At 51.1% G+C, this 15375-nt stretch overlaps 2 protein-coding genes across 4 annotated transcripts; one reads left to right on the forward strand and one right to left on the reverse strand.

Moving 5' to 3' along the window:
- Window positions 1–7477, reverse strand: ajuba (ajuba LIM protein). Its single transcript, XM_080023506.1, has 8 exons — window positions 5036–7477; window positions 1995–2096; window positions 1814–1881; window positions 1662–1724; window positions 1143–1273; window positions 1004–1055; window positions 741–809; window positions 1–604 (listed from the first exon to the last, which is right to left on the reverse strand). The coding sequence occupies exons 1-8, from the start codon at window positions 6567–6569 to the stop codon at window positions 473–475; spliced, it is 2151 nt and encodes a 716-aa protein (XP_079879632.1). The 5' UTR covers window positions 6570–7477; the 3' UTR covers window positions 1–472.
- mrpl52 (mitochondrial ribosomal protein L52) lies at window positions 3811–12365 on the forward strand. Of its 3 annotated transcripts, none has more exons than XM_080023509.1 (6): window positions 3811–3884; window positions 9644–9758; window positions 10536–10605; window positions 10722–10789; window positions 11690–11754; window positions 11852–12365. In XM_080023509.1, exons 2-6 carry the CDS (start codon window positions 9725–9727, stop codon window positions 11996–11998), a joined length of 384 nt encoding a protein of 127 aa, XP_079879635.1. In that variant the 5' UTR covers window positions 3811–3884; window positions 9644–9724; the 3' UTR covers window positions 11999–12365. The 3 variants fall into 3 exon arrangements, with proteins under 3 accessions (XP_079879635.1, XP_079879633.1, XP_079879634.1); XM_080023507.1 differs by lacking the exon at window positions 3811–3884 and adding an exon at window positions 4852–4871; XM_080023508.1 differs by lacking the exon at window positions 3811–3884 and adding an exon at window positions 9175–9197.
- The last annotated feature ends 3010 nt before the right edge of the window (window positions 12366–15375 follow it).

The raw sequence follows: 15375 nt of genomic DNA on the forward strand, positions 1-15375 counted from the left end.
TATACAGGAATGTTTTTATTCAATTTGTACAGGTTCACTTGATAAACTCTTACAGTAAACGAGTCGATTTAAGTGCAAATTGTTTGCTAGCCATAATATTAAATATTCCAAACTGTTATGCAAATATCCCTTGTTCTTCTACAGCAACAGTAGCCACGGGAGTGGGGGGGGGGGGTAAAAAAAAAAAGCAGTAGTTCATTTCTTCCCCATTCCCTCTATAGTACAGTAATGATACAACAAAAACAATACAGCAGGTGATACATTTTTGATAAACGGGCTGGTCTGAGGCCGGTGTCTAGTCGCAAGACGCCACCCTCCCCCACGAGGGCGATCAGCCGTTTAATGTAAGTTAATTTAAGAAGGAAAAGTTAAGTGTGTGCCGAGTCAAGAGCAGAGGAAGGCGACGGGGGGAGAAAAAAAAACAACAAAAAAAAAACAGCGGCGCTCCAAGGACAGGTTGCATAGGGGTCCCTCAGTGTGTGATGTGGGGTGGAATGCTGTGTGTGGCGCACACCCGGGTCACGTGACAGGAGTGGCAGAGGAGATGGGAGTCGAGGGGGAAGCACTGGGAGCCGGGCTGGTCGGAGAGCTGCTTCCCGCACTCCTGCGGACACGGGGACGACAAGGCACGTGAGCGGGAGGAGGAGCGCGCACGCCCTCCCCATTCCGTGCCTCGGCTTCACAGGAGGGTTCAAAGAGACGGAATGATGACGACGACGACGACAAAACTCGGTACTGACCTCACAGTGGTAGCACTCAAAGTGATAGTCCTTATTCATAGACACCACTCTGAGGATCTCCTCGCTGCCCTGGAATTCCCCACCCCCCCCAAAGAAAAGTTTTCAGACGAACAGCTAAGTGGCATGTAGGACCTCACAACACATACTTTTTTTTTTTTTGTCTGAACTAAACGCATATCAGCAGAAACAGTTTTATCCCAAAGGTGCAAACTCCACCCATATCAAAGTAGACAAAGACGCCAGGAAAGTTTCCATGTGCATACCTCCGTAGGTAGGATGGGTTGTAAACAGGCAGCGCACCTTGGAGCAAACGTCCTAGGAGGAAACGGAGTATTTGGAGAACTGTTAAAATTTGTGTGTCGTGTGTCGTCGCGTATCGTCTCACAAGGCGGCGTTTCTCACTTGTTGTAGTCGGCCACGCAGTAGATGTTGCTGTGCTGGTCCACGGTGAAGGGCACGCCGTCCAGGGCCTTGGAGCACACCACGCAGCGGAAGCAGCCCGGGTGATAGGAGTTCCCCAGGGCCTGCAGGATCTGAGGGAGCACGCCGACCGACCGCAGCGTTAGTGTTCCGCGAGGGATGGACCGGCGAAGGGAAATCCGGCGTGAGGTGTCGAGCCACCAGAACGCCTTCAATTTCTACAGTTCTCTGGAACTACCGGAGGGGCGGGACGCCAACGTTTTTTTTCAAAAGACACCCCCCCCCTCCCCCTATTTGGTGTTTGTCTGATGGTGGTGGAGATTGTCCTCTAAACACATCGTCCAAAATCTGCCCCTGGGGGTTTAATCGGGGTGAGATCTGGTGACCGCCAAGGCCATAGCGGCTGATTTCCATCAATTTCATACTCGTCAAAACTGCCCGGTGACCCAGGTTTTTTTTTCTTTAACTTCGTCAACTTTATATACGCTCGCACACACACACCTGTTCCAGAATGAGGTGTCCGCACACGCTACACTTCTCCGCAGCAGCCTGGAATCCCGAGAACTGAGGTGGAGGGAAGACAGGTGAAAGAGTGAAAGACTGCGCGACCCCACCTTCCTTGAGACAGCCAGCCCCCCGACCGCAGTTCTTACCATGTAATCCTCTTTGCAATACACGGAGCCGTTGACATTGTAAAAGTCCTTGTTCCTCAGGGTGCGTCCTGCAAATTTAGGACGAAAAGCATGAGAGGTGTGGCAGGAAAAAAAACAAAAACATTTTTGGCCCAAAAGCAGGTGGCGGGGGGAAAAAGGAGAGCGAAGGCTCAGCGCCTACCACAGGACACGCAGGTGAAGCAGCGGGTGTGGTAGAGGTTGTCCAGGGCCTGGCAGGCGTTATCCGCCCCGTACACGCCTTTCCCACACTTCACGCAGGTTCCTGTCAACACAATGGGACACACACACACACACACACACACACACGTGTTGAGCTGGCGGACGCAATCGCCCGCGCTGGCTTCTTAACACCTTGTTTACGAGCCGCTCCCGGAGGACGTGTCTGGGATCCACCTCCACGCAGAGCGTCAACACTTGTAAATCCCGTCGTTCGCACCACCCAGGGGATTTTCACACACTTCAAGAAACGCCCCGTTTGCTTATCTGCTCCGGCGGGGGACGGGGGACCCCACCAAATCAGACTTTGAAGTTTTAATCGTTATTCACAAGTGTAGATTTGTGTGTGCGTGTGTGGTCGCGACGGATTCCGCGTTAAAATTTGCTCAATCTGGGCTTTTATGGCCTTGAAACTCAACAGAGCGTCGCTTCCATGCGGATGCCTTGCCTCCCCCGCAGAACTGAAAGCAGCATTTGACTTGACTCCACTTCCACACCTCCTCCAGTCTGGTCATGTCAAACACTCTGTTTCCAACGGGACGGACGGCAACGTGAGGTAAATAATGGAGGGTTTGAGGTCATCTTTTCATATTTTTTCACTGAACTAACCGGGTTTCCTTAAAAGGAACAGGAGACAACTGTTTTTGCTTTGGCATATTATGAACTTAATGTCCACTGCACAGTGTAATAGCTGTAGAATAATGACACCATCGGCGCTTTGATCGGTTCCCTATGAGCCTCTATCGCTGCGCATCCGGGTACGACCATCCGGGTACGACCATCCGGGAAAATGGCAGATTGACGGCGGCGCGTCACAGGAAGCGCGGCAACCCATGCGCGACGGTGAGCGGAAATGGAAGGCGGTGGCGCGGTCTACTCCAGGTAGATCCTAAACCCTTGAAGATGAAAGCGACCCATTGCAAGTCGGTTGAGAAATGTAAACGTTGCTCCGCAGCTGCCCCCGCGCACTTGTGTTTGTTTACAGGCCAGTCTCGCCCGCTCCGGTATAACGGCGACGTTGACGTATCGCAGCAATGAGCCGAAGCAGTCAATGCGACGTGTGTGTATATATTATGTGTGTGTGTGTGTGTGTGATTGCACAACCAAACAAAATAAAAAAATAACTGAAATTGTGACAATTTCAGTCCACCTCTTCAGTGAACATACTTGCCTCATTTCCACGGAGCGCTCTGAGGAAAACGTCACGCGATCCGGTTGTCTTTGCGACAGTGGCGCAAACAATAATACCACTTGGGGAGAACAATAATACCACTTGGGGAGAACAATAAAACAATAAAAAAATGGAGTAAAGAACCCCTGCTCATCGGCCGTGTGAACGCCAGCGTCCCAGTGTGTTCTGCCCCCCCCGCGCTCTCAACTCCCATGTGTCCGTGCGATCTATTTACAAATCGGCAGTTTCCTGGTCCAGTGCGGTTCCCAGAGCGAGCTTAAAGTGGGGCACCACTCAGTTTTCCAAACTCCCACACGCTATTCTTAGAGGCCCTGGGACTGTCCCGTCGATATTTGGGTACGAGAGGGAGAAGAAAAAAAAAAAAAAAAAGAATCGACATGACTTCCCAAAACCAAAAACCTCAAGCTCTGAGATGCCTTCCCATATGATGTAAGGGGCCTCTCAAAGGCTATTTTTAGAGATGTTGGTCGGCTATACGTCAACAAAACCGTCCGCGGGTTGACTCCTAACTCGATATCCGCTCTCTTCCCGCATTAAAATGTTGATATGTCATAACTTCTGACCCTGACCCTTACTTCCAGGCTCTATTTAAATGGTTTTGGTCCCCGTTCCCAAACTGTTGAATGGACTATCTGAGACCCGGTGAGTAATATGGAGAAATGCGTCGGTTGCTCGGGGGCCTCTGGGGCCCTTGTAACGGCTGCGAGGAATACACAGCGTTGTACACATCGCCTCCAGGGACACATACCTGAGCAGCCAAACAGGCTGGAGAGCGCCGCCCCTGCACACGGTGGCGCGTGCACACACACACACACACACGCACGCACGCACGCACGCACGCACGCACGCACACACACACAGCAACATTGTGGCCTGAAGTCACTCGGGGAAATATACAAACACACCCTGCTTGGAAAAACAATACACACACACACCCACACACACACACACACACACACACTAGAGCCGGAGCCCTAATCTTAATGCCTCACTCCATCTAATGGTTTGAGTTGTCTTTATTTGGAATGTGTCACTTGTGTCCGAGTGGGAACTCCACACTCCACTGTATGGGTGTGGATAAGGAGCATTAAGTCTCTGAGCACCCCCCCCCGAAACACTTACTAGGTCCAACAGGTGTGTGTGTTTGTGTGTGTGTGTGTGTGTGTTCATTCTTGAGCGTGCACACATTTGTTTGTCCTCAAGCGACTTCTGGGCGTCGCGTGCAACGTTCTGTATGATCAGCTGCCCCGGGCAGCTTTTTACTTCCCAAACCGCTGTCCTCTCCTTCAGATTTTTCTCCTCCCTCTCTTTGGTCTTTTTTTTTTTTTCCCCTCCTCCACAGGTTGTCACACATAACTACTTGTCTGAATCGGTTCCTGGGGCCCAAATGCTTTTGGTCCTCTACATTCGCATGCTGAGAGGCTGCATGTCTTGGCAAGTCTCTCTCTCTCTCTCTCTCTCTCTCTCTCTCTCTCTCTCTCTCTCTCTCTCTCTCTCTCTCTCTCTCTCTCTCTCTCTCTCTCTCTCTCTCTCTCTCTCTCTCTCTCTCTCTCTCTCTCTCTCTCTCTCTCAAGTGGGAGGTTTGGAGACCCACTGCGTGAGTGGGCTGAAGGGCTATGAGGTGTTAAGGTGAAGATGGGGACTTTTCTTTTTCCTAACATTTACGTTCCTGTGCGGATCTCCCACACAAATGAGCTCTATGGGAGCAGAACAACAAACACTTTTCTGTGATAGAAAAACAGCTGCAAACAAATACACAGTAATGAAGGAAAAGAAAAGCGCGCTGATCTCACCAAAGAACTCCTGCCGGTTCTCCGTGGCCTCTCTACCCACGCTGGCCCCTGGATCCTCCTGGGGCTTGCCTGGCCCGGCGGCCATGGCCGTGACGAACGCTGTGGTGGTGGATTTGGAGAGCGCCTTGATGGGGGGCGACTGCTCTTTCAGCTTCAGGCCCCCCAGGAGCTTCTCGCCTTCCAGCGCCGCGTCCCTCAGCAGCAGCCTGGTCAGCTCCTCCTGGTACCGGGTCCCCGGCAGGTCCGAGTAGCGGGCCTTCTCCTCCGGTGCGCCTGCCTCGTCCATTCTGGCGCCGGGCCACTGATCGTCCCACCACTCCGGACCGGCTTGGTAACATGCCGCGGCCGGGCTCCCCACCGCGGGCGGGTAGGAGTGCCTGCTGTCGTGGGGACCCGGTGGTGCCCCTACTTCCAGATAATGAGTCCAGGCCTCAATGGAGGGCATCCCTGCCCGCCCCGGCCCGCTGTAGCTAGCACCCGCCGCCTGTGGGGAGGGGAACGGCTGCTGCGCAGGGAGCCCACCTGAGGCCGAGTAGCGAGAGTCGTAGCCCAGGCTGATGCCGCTGGTTCGGTTGCTGCTGCAGCGGCTGCCCATGGGGCTGCCCCCGCCACCGCCGCTGGCTGTGCTGGAGGCGAAGCTGGACCTGGGGCTGACCAGCACCGACTCCTGGAGGCTGAAGGAAGAGCAGGGGCTCAGGGTGGGCCCGGGGCTGCAGAAAACACCACCACCTCCTGGCACGTCGGCAGGTCGGTAGGGTGGGTGAGAGAGGGAGGCAGGCCTGGCGCTCTCCCACAGCTCGCTGCCGGTGCTCAGGCGCTTGTAGAACAGAGCCTCCTGGAGGGACAGGCGTTTGTGCCTCTCTGGCTCGGGCAGGTAGCCCACCTCCGCCAGGCCCCCCGCCCCGGTCCTCGGGGCCGACCCGTAGTTCATGGCGGCGGGGTACGGCGGGGGCACAGAGAGGGGTGGCGGCTGGGAGAGGAGCTGCTGGCGCCTGACCAGCTGCTGGAGCTCCAGGGAATAACGGCGCTGGTTCAGGGAGGACTTTGACCCGAAGGCCCCCAGAGGGTCACACTCGGGTCCCAGGCCAGACTCTCTCCTCAGGTAGCAAGAATTGCGCGGCTGGGGGGAGCGATGCCTGAGTGGGGCTAAGGTCGACGGGTGAGGGCTTTGCTCGGTGTCTGTCGCTGCGGGGCACGCGGTGGAGGAGGCCGGGGGTGGAGGAAGGAGCTGAGCGGAGGACACTCCTATGCCTCCTCCCGGCGCCGCTCCTCTCCCGCCCGGCGGAACACATGCCTCCGTTGTGGTCGCAGGGGCCAGCGAGAGCTGCCCGGGTCTGGAGGGCGAGGTAGTTCCAGTGTTGGGGGTTGGTGGCAGACCACTGCTGCAAACACCGCCTCCAGTGATGCCCGCGTTGCCATTGCTGTTATTGGAGTTGTTGGCCGGGTCGTTTTTCTTCTTTGAACTATTGAATTTTACACTCCCCGAGTCGGTCAGCTTTAACTTTTCCAGTAACTTGCTTATTGGTCGGTCCATGATAAAGACTACTTAATACTTATTCCTGTCCGTACAAAGTCAATTTGTTTTACTCTCAGCTGCGGCTAGAGCGTCACTTTGATGACACAAACTGATGCACTAAATAAATACAGCGCCAGCACATGCACAGTAGAGTTCAAGTAAGTCCACAGGTTTTTCCCTATACAGCAGTTAAAAAGGCAGTGATCTGGTCTGGAGGGGACAGAAATGTTGAAATGAGCTCCACGGATACCTGGCCATGCACACAATAAATACAACGACGGATAAATACAACTTGTTAGTCCATTTCAGGGCGGTTACATGGCTGGATCGGAGTCATCCGCTGTGCCCTCGCCGGGGGGAATCCGTGCACATAGGTAGGCGAGGCGGAGCAGGAGTCCATCGTACAGGCACCGGGGGCTTCAACTAAACCAAACAAAGCGAAAGGAGAAGCTGAACGTTGCATGATCCGTGGAGGGGTGGGGGGGGGGGCGGGCGGCACGTCGGGTTGCCCTATGGTCGCGGACGGCCTCCTCTGGAGCCCCTCATGTCGCCCCGCGGTGGAGGTATATCCCCGTGCGGGGCTCCTTTCCTTCGGCGCGCTGCGGAGAGGCTGGGCGCCGGGCGGCGTTGGAGTCTGAATGGAGGAACCGAGCGGCGCGGGCGGAGAACTTTGGTCCCCGGGCGGAACGAGTAAGCGACGGGCTCCGGCGCGCGGTCACGTCCCCGGCGGAGACCAAACGCGGATCGGCACCGAGGCGTAGCTCCCCCCCGCTCCCAGCAGCGCAGAGCAGCGCTCGGCGACAACTTTGTTTCTTTCTTTCCTCCTCCCCGCACCACCACCTCCCCCCCCCCCTCCACCGCTCTGCGCCTTTATCAGTCAGCGGGGACCGAGCCGGGACTCCTTTCCGCCAGGGCGCACTATTTGGTTATCCGTGCGCCGCGGCTCCCCGGCGGATGCCCGCTCGCCGCGGTGCGGGGAGACGCGGGGCCGCGGGGCCGCTCTGCTCGAGTGTCTTCCTCCGTGGAAAAGTTCACAACAGAAATGTTTTTTAAACGCTGTCTCCACATATCCGCACGTATACTATTTTAAACAGTAATGCTAAACGTGTGTATGGTCGTTTTAGGTTTGTATATGAATTGTATTTTTTTTTTTTTTTTTTTTTTAAACAGTGACGTGTTTTTCCAGTTTTCTACAATTTTAGGCGATTTTCTCCACTTCGGAGTTTCCGTTTTCCCTCGGCCCCAGGCCTAATAAAGCCCCTCTTTGATTGGTTGAATTGAACTGCCCACGACAACCCAAACTCCAGAGCCAGACAATCATAATCAATAAATGACTGGTGATTATAATGACGTAATAACCTCTAACGCATTATTATTATTAATAACAATAATATGATTGTGAATGGTATTATTTGTATTTTAATTGCGTTTTTAGACGATTACTTGGCCGCGTTTTGTCGTCGACCGGGGTGGAAGTTTTGTCGTCCACCTCCGGGCGCCCCCCCCCGCGGTCTAAGCCGCGCGGACTATTTTATTGTACCACCAGCCTGTGGAATGTGCGGAGGGACACGCCCGGTGAGTGGCGCGGCCGGCGGTGGGTGTTTTCGGCGTGCGCTCGTTCTCCAAGGACGATGCCGAGTAAACATCCCGCGACCATCGCGGCGCTGCGCGGCGGCCGCGGTTCCGGGCGCTTGGCGGCAGTTAAACGGAGACGAAAAGAGGTCGTCGTGAAGTGCAACTTGTTTACCCCACCACCACCACCCCCATCACCACCCCCATCACACCCCCGCCCCCAACGCGTTAGGGGATAGTGGCGCGAGGCCCGCGAAGCGATTCGGCCGCGCCGAACGAACCCCCCCAAATGACGCGGGAGTCGCTCCGGGCGAAGGAGTCGTTCGTTCGCTTGCATATGCGCGGCGAGGCGGCGAGGCGGCGTTCTGCAACGAAAGGAGGGTTTTAAAATGAACGGGTTTCAAGTCAGAGAGTGGCTTTTGGACTCGCCAACCGAAAACAGTGACCGAGTAGTTAAAGAGTGTGGTGTGTGGGGGGGGGGCAATTTATTTGCTTTACGCTTTGCATTCCACCACAACAAACTATTTTGTCAGAGTTGGTTTACTCCTCCGCCTAAATCGATACTTTTCAAGATTGGGGTTTTTTTCGGGGGGTGTTGGTCGGGAATTCTGTTTCCGACAGAGCTGGACCGAGTCTCGACCAACGGAATCAAATCACTCTTTATGTGTGTTGTGTATTTTATTTTATTTTATTTTAATTTTTTTTTTTTTAGAACGGGTGTGAACTGAATCTTTTAAAAAAAGAAAAGGAAAAAAAGAGTCGAACCGCTCTCCACTATTACGGAAGGCTCTTTTTGTCTGTCGCGGAGCCGGAGCCGGGAGCCGTCTCCCCTCCGGCTCCGGGCTCCGCAGCCTCCCGTCGCCCCCGGCGGGCGGCTGGAGTCCGTGCCCCGCGGACTCGGCGCGCTCGCCCCGTCGTCGCCCTGCGAGTGGCAACTTGTCCGGGAAGGCGACGGAGGAATTCCTCGGGGCTTAGCGGTTTTTTGGGTTTTTTTTTTTTTTCTAAACATTTGTCTTTGTTTTTACAGAATTCTAAAGGAGGTAGCATAAATAGACGAGATACGACCCCTAACAAGTACATACAAGTGTTTTTTATTTAATATTCGGGGGGGGGGGGGGGGGGGTGTAAATGGAAGATATAAGCTGTAAAAGAAAGTTTACTTCACAGAAAGCCGGCTGACCGCCGCATGCATGACCACACCTAAAATGGGCAGGACACAGATTTACAACATCTGACATATCAATTCCCCAGCGTAATGCATGTCCTTCGCACCCCAAAACCCAGTTGCGGAGCATATAGAATAAACTTTATGGCCTTTGTAATATGATAACACATCAGTTCACCCGTTGCGTTTTAACAACACGACATGTATGCAGCGATGAGTGAAATACTCAGATTGTACCTAAATATTTATTGTATATGTATGTATTGTAGGGCTACACATGCAAAGCCTACAATAAAAAATAAAAGCACAAAAAAACACAATATAAAAGATAAAATATAATAATTATCATTATTAGGGGGCCGCGCAGGTAAGGACCGAGCCCTGAAAACGCACCACGAGCGCCCCCCAGTGGCCAACCGACTGTAGCGCAAACAAGATGGCGGCCCCCGTCAGGACGTTGTGCTCCTCAGGTGAGAGAGGTTTTACTGGCTCCCCCCGAAAGTCGATACGTCGAGCGCACTGCAACACTGTAGGGTCACTGTTATGGGAGCATGATTATGATCACCCCAGCGCCGGTGTTGCCGAATAACGGCGGTTTTGTACTGGAGTAGGACGGGCATTAGCATAACTTAGCTAGCATGCTGTGAAGGTAACATTGGTTTCATCGAATGTTGTTGACATACCGGTGCCACAATTGTTAGTAAGACAAAATATTGAGGACTATACAATCAAAATGTCTAAAATTAAAAAAAAATGTTTACCAGTGACAATCCGACACTTTCTTCTTCGGTTGTCATGTTTTTGTTTTTATATGTCGGCCCTGTTATTAACAATTAAATTGTCTTTTTGTTAATTTGTTAATTAGTTAATTTGCCTGAACCCAATTGATAAAAACCCACCTCATTCATATTGTATTTGTAGCATTATTCCTCCTGTTTGTTCATAATTCCCTTGACATTCGGATGGAAACACATGATGGCTGAATCTAAAAAGGTTTAAAAAAAAAAAAAAAAAAAGGCAGTCATCTCAAACCGTTGGATCAGGCAATTATGTAATAATTGTGATGGCTCCAGCTGTGATGTGAATGTTTCTAGCACTTTCTAACACTGCCGGTGGCTATGTCACGAGCACAATTAAAATCCAAACGCAGTCCGCTGCGGTGGCAGTTGCCCACCGATGCTGTGATTTATCCCGACGTGGTCCTTGAGGTCAGTCGCCGCTTGTTTTCCCTTAAATGTCGTTTGCAGTTTTGAGATGCTGGAGTCGCCCGTTCGGCTCAACATCTACGACACACGCGGGGCAGAAATGGAGGAATGAGTAAGTGGTCATTTAAACCTGTCAAGACGCACACCAACACTGCTTATTCGGTCGTGGATCACTACATCTCTGCGAGTGAATGGATAATGATGTTGTGTCTCTGTCTGTCCTTACAGGCACGGACTAGCCCCCAGTGGTTCCGAATACGGACCCATGACAGACTTTCCCGACTGGTCTTTTGCAGGTACCGTGCTTCGGCTGGACACTCGGTTTCGTCACACATGTTGCGGAGGCAGTTTAGTGATTAATTTTTCACACTGTATGTTGCGACTCACTAGGTTGCGCGTGGTATGGCTGCATTAATGCATTTTTCTCATATTTATAGAGGGAAAATGTATTGATGCAACTTACAATTCCTCTGGATGACGACATCATGCCTGTGAAAATACATGACAAAAAACTGTATTTTGATGAATATAAAGGAACTGAAACATTGTTGCTTTCATTTTTTGTGTTTTATTGGTTATTTAAGTTATCAAATATATCCTCCATAACCTAACTGAAGTAGAAATAATTCAGTTTATGTTTATATATATATATATATATATATGAGTGTGTGTGTGTGTGTGTGTGTGCGCGCGCGCGGCACACCATTTAATTAAAGAGATAATTCTAGTTATGACGCTTACAAATGATGTATTGATTGATGTCCCAATAATTTTATCTAAGATATAGATATACTTTATTCGCCCCCGGAGGGAAATTGCAATGTCCCAGAAGTGATAATAAAAAAACAAAAGAATAAGAAATATGAAAAAGAAAGAGGCAATATATGGGCGAAAAAGTGAAATACACAATAAAATACATTTTTAAAATGTTTTTCAAAAATCAAAGCGTGGCCTAATCTCCAAGGATCTGCTGTTCATCGGATTGGTTGTCACAGGTTACCACATTAGAGGTTGATTTCACCAGTTGGTTGCCATGTTTTTGGTAAACGTTCTGCAAAGATTGTCCTGTCCACTTTATGCTGTGGACGGAACACACACACACACACACACACACACACACACACACACACACACACACACACACACACACACACTCACTTACGGAGGCAAACTGGTGATGGAGTTCATGTTTACAGATGGAAGGCCAGCACCACCACTGAAGGGACACCTGAGAAGGAGGCAAGAGAGGGAGGCCACCGCGGTACATCCCTTTTATTTTGTTGGAGTACAATCTTTACAATGACTTTTTCTCCCTCTTACATTTTTTTCACTCTCTCTCTCTCCCTCCTTTTTTCCAGCGGCGTATCGTGATGCTGAACTCCGAGATGGATAAGGGAATGGAGTCATGGAGGGAAAGGCAGGAAGAGGCCAGAAGAGCGGAGGAGCAGAAAAAGTCCCTCCTACTCAAACCCAAAGGCAACCTGTTACTGAGGAAAAAATCCTAAGACCTCCGTTGTTCTATCACAGTGTGATATATTTTGACCATTGTAATATCCTGTAATCTGCTTCTCGGTGTTGGTCGTGATGACACGGGTCAGCGAGCTTGGCTGTTTCCTGTTGATTACTTTCGTTTATAACATCATCCTTGAAAAGTTATTGAATTAAAAAAATCTGTCAAATTTGGCATAGTCCATTTTCGTTGTCGTCGTAAAAATGCTTTTGCTACAGTTCCTCAAGGTTAACATTTTAAATTTGAAGCAGGGAACCATAAAGATCTGCTTTACTTAGATTTTTTTACAGAACTATTCAGAAGATTATGGGTGTAAAATGAGCAGGTATTTTCCGCCTAATAAATAAGCGTGTTTAACTTAACGCACGGTGTTGTTTATTTCCAGTCTCTCGGCCTCCACTAGAATGCAGCATTTCTCCAGTTAAAGGGAATGTGGCCACTCTGACGCCATTTTGTCTGAAGCTGGGTTGAGAGGAGTTTTGTGGGGGCTGGCGAAGGAAGGGAGGAGTGCCCAAACAAAGTAGTACTGATAGAGAACCTTGAGAGGGAGCGAGAGAGAATGAGTGGGTAAGGGATCCACACCTTGGTGGTTTATTGTGTCAATCTGGCGTTAAGAACAGCAGTCAGGAAGAAAGTTGTAAAGTAGTTTTTATTTTTATTTTTTTTAGCCAAATGCCACCTCTGTGAACTGCTGAGACCAATTGAGTACCATGCAAAATACCAAAATACTTGTCAACATGACTAAGACTTGAGCCAGGCCATACAGTGATGACACTTTTTGACTCTTTGACATTGTGGGCCGTGTCTGCGCACCCAGAAAGAATGATCGGTTTGTTCTGCGTGACTTGTTTCTGGAATGATGGCTATTAGGAGGCGGCCACAGCCACGGATAATGTGGCGTCAGAAACAAGTGCTTTCGGCTGGCCAAACTGAACCCCAGGTCAGAGAACACCGGATAACGCGGCGGGATCACGTAGGTAATCTGACCCCGGTGCGGTGGGACGGCTGCTCGCAGTTTTGAGTCCCAAGGCCGGGATCCCTGGAGGTTTTCGATGGCTTCTACGGCTCTGGGTGTTGTTTACGATGTGTGCACGCAGGGCTCTGGTCCTCCCCCCGGCCCTCACGGCCTTGTGCTTTGGCAGACGTGTTGTTGTTTTGTTTTTTTTCAGAATGCCTTCCAACATTTTCGCAGCTGTGCCTTTGTGAAGTCAGCACTCATTTAGGGCGACTTTTGACTTTCGAAACAGACTATTTACAAAGTGAGGTAAGGCTCTCCCCCTCCCCCCCCTTTTCTCACCCTCTCCCCCCAGCTCTCCACCCTCTGTCCAATTGCTCCTCACATTTCACTCTCTCCATCTCTCCTTTTCTTCCCCTTCCCTCTTCATCTTGCAGACTTCAGCAAACCCCACTGTAATTAGGGCCGTTAGCCGCTGAGTTGCAGATTCTTTTCTATGGGGATGGGAGGGTTTTTTGGCTTTTTTTTTTTTTTTTTTTCCCATTTCTTTTATTATTTTTTTTCTCTCTCTCAACACTGAACTGACCCGAGGAGCTTTTCAGTCTGTGTTGTTACAGGAGTATTTTAAAATACAAAGAGCCTTAAAACAAAGGATTAAATTAGAGCGTGAGAGAGAGAGAGAGATGGCCTTTGATGGCGCCTCGGGTGACATTTATTCCCTTTCCATTGTGTCTCTGTCTGTGGTTTGCTCTCCGCTGTGACTCGCTCGCTCACGCTCACACGGGGAGCGTCAAGAGAAAAGAGAAAAAAAAGTCAAAGCATCTTAACTTCTCGCTGGCGAGAAATGCAACCCCCCGGCCATACCGCTCACATCCTGCTTTCTGTGTGTCTTTCTCTCCCGCCGCTCCTCCTCTCCCTTCCTCTCCTCCCCGTGTTGTTTTGGTTTTGGGGGAATGGGAACCAGATGTTGTGCTTATTGTGCAGAAGTCAACGAGATGGGGGCGGGGTGGGCTGGGGCGGGGCTGCGGCGGGCGATAGATGGGGCGCTTTTTTTTTGGGCGAGGTATGTCCTTTAGCGAGATGGAGAGCGTGATGGGAGAGGGTAAGAGAGGGAGGGAGGGTGGGGGGGCTTAATCAGGGCAGCTCATCCCCCCTTTAGATGTGGTGCAGGATTCTGCACTGGAGCGTTCACTCGCTCGCCACAGCCCAAGCGGGGAGTTTTCCTGGCAAATATGACGGGGCAAGTGTGCGGGAGGCCTGGTTGGGCATTGTGTGTGTGTGTGTGTGTGTGTGTGTGTGTGGGAGGGGGGGGGTCCTGATTCAGCAACTCTTTCCCCAAGACCTCTTCCTGACCAGGGTGTTGAGGGCACGGGATAGTCATAGCCTATAATTATTTTTGCTGATAGCCGCTTTTTTTCTGAGACAACCATGTTCAACTCACTACACAGTAAACAACATACGCTCTTAGAATGGAGACATTCTTTGCGGCGGGCGCAGTGAATACCACCCCCGCCGTTTCGTTTGTCCATTTGTTTATGAGTTCACCCCGGAGTCAATGAGAAAAATCATCCAGCACACCCTTCAATCGGAGGGTTCTATTCAGAGAGGGAGGGTGGGAGGGAGAGAGGGAGAGAGAGAGAGAGAGAGGGAGAGAGGGAGAGAGAGAGAGAGGTGTAGGGGAGCTGACAGTAAAGGGCCATGCCATAATGTAGGTTACCCAAACAATTTCTTAGGTTGAATTGCAAACAGCTGCCCTGGCTGCTTCCTGCCGGGTGGTGGTGGTGGTGGTGGCGGCGGCGGCAGCGGCTGTTTCGGAACCACCCAGCCAGACCAGATCGTACAGGTTCAGAACGACGCAGAACCAAGACGGAGGAGAGGCTGCGTGGAAACTCAAGATGGCTCCCCTCGGGTTTTCATCCACACGACCCGCCGCACCACAACGGAGGCCAAAAGCGCAGCCGGGCGGCGGCGCCGCCATTGCGTAGACGTCCCCGTTGAGGGTAAACCCCGGTTGAAATGCAACGGAAGTTTAAAAAAAAATCAAGAAAACTCGAAAAATGATGTTGCTCCCTCTGGTCTTGGTGCCAATACTGAGTCCAGATAATCTATTTCCTCTATTGTAAATGTCGACCTAGAGGCCTCCATCCTTTAATCCAAAAATTGAAGCCTCAATTTGACCTAGATGACCTTGAATCTTCCTTCTGGAAATACAATTTTTTTAACCCAGACTCGGGCAAATCTGAGACTTTTTTAAAATCGTGTCTGGGAGGGAAAAGCCGCCCCATCCGTCGTCTCCCAGTCCACCTGGGATCTGTGTGTGCAACTTATCTGTGTTTTTTTTATTTCACTTCCGTCTTCTCGACATAGACCCGAGATGATCACGGTGTCAAGCTTTTCCCCCCCGTGCAGCCTGCGTC

This window comes from Zeus faber (assembly GCF_960531495.2).
Source record: "Zeus faber genome assembly, chromosome: 22".
In the NCBI taxonomy this organism is placed as follows: Eukaryota; Metazoa; Chordata; class Actinopteri; order Zeiformes; family Zeidae; genus Zeus; species Zeus faber.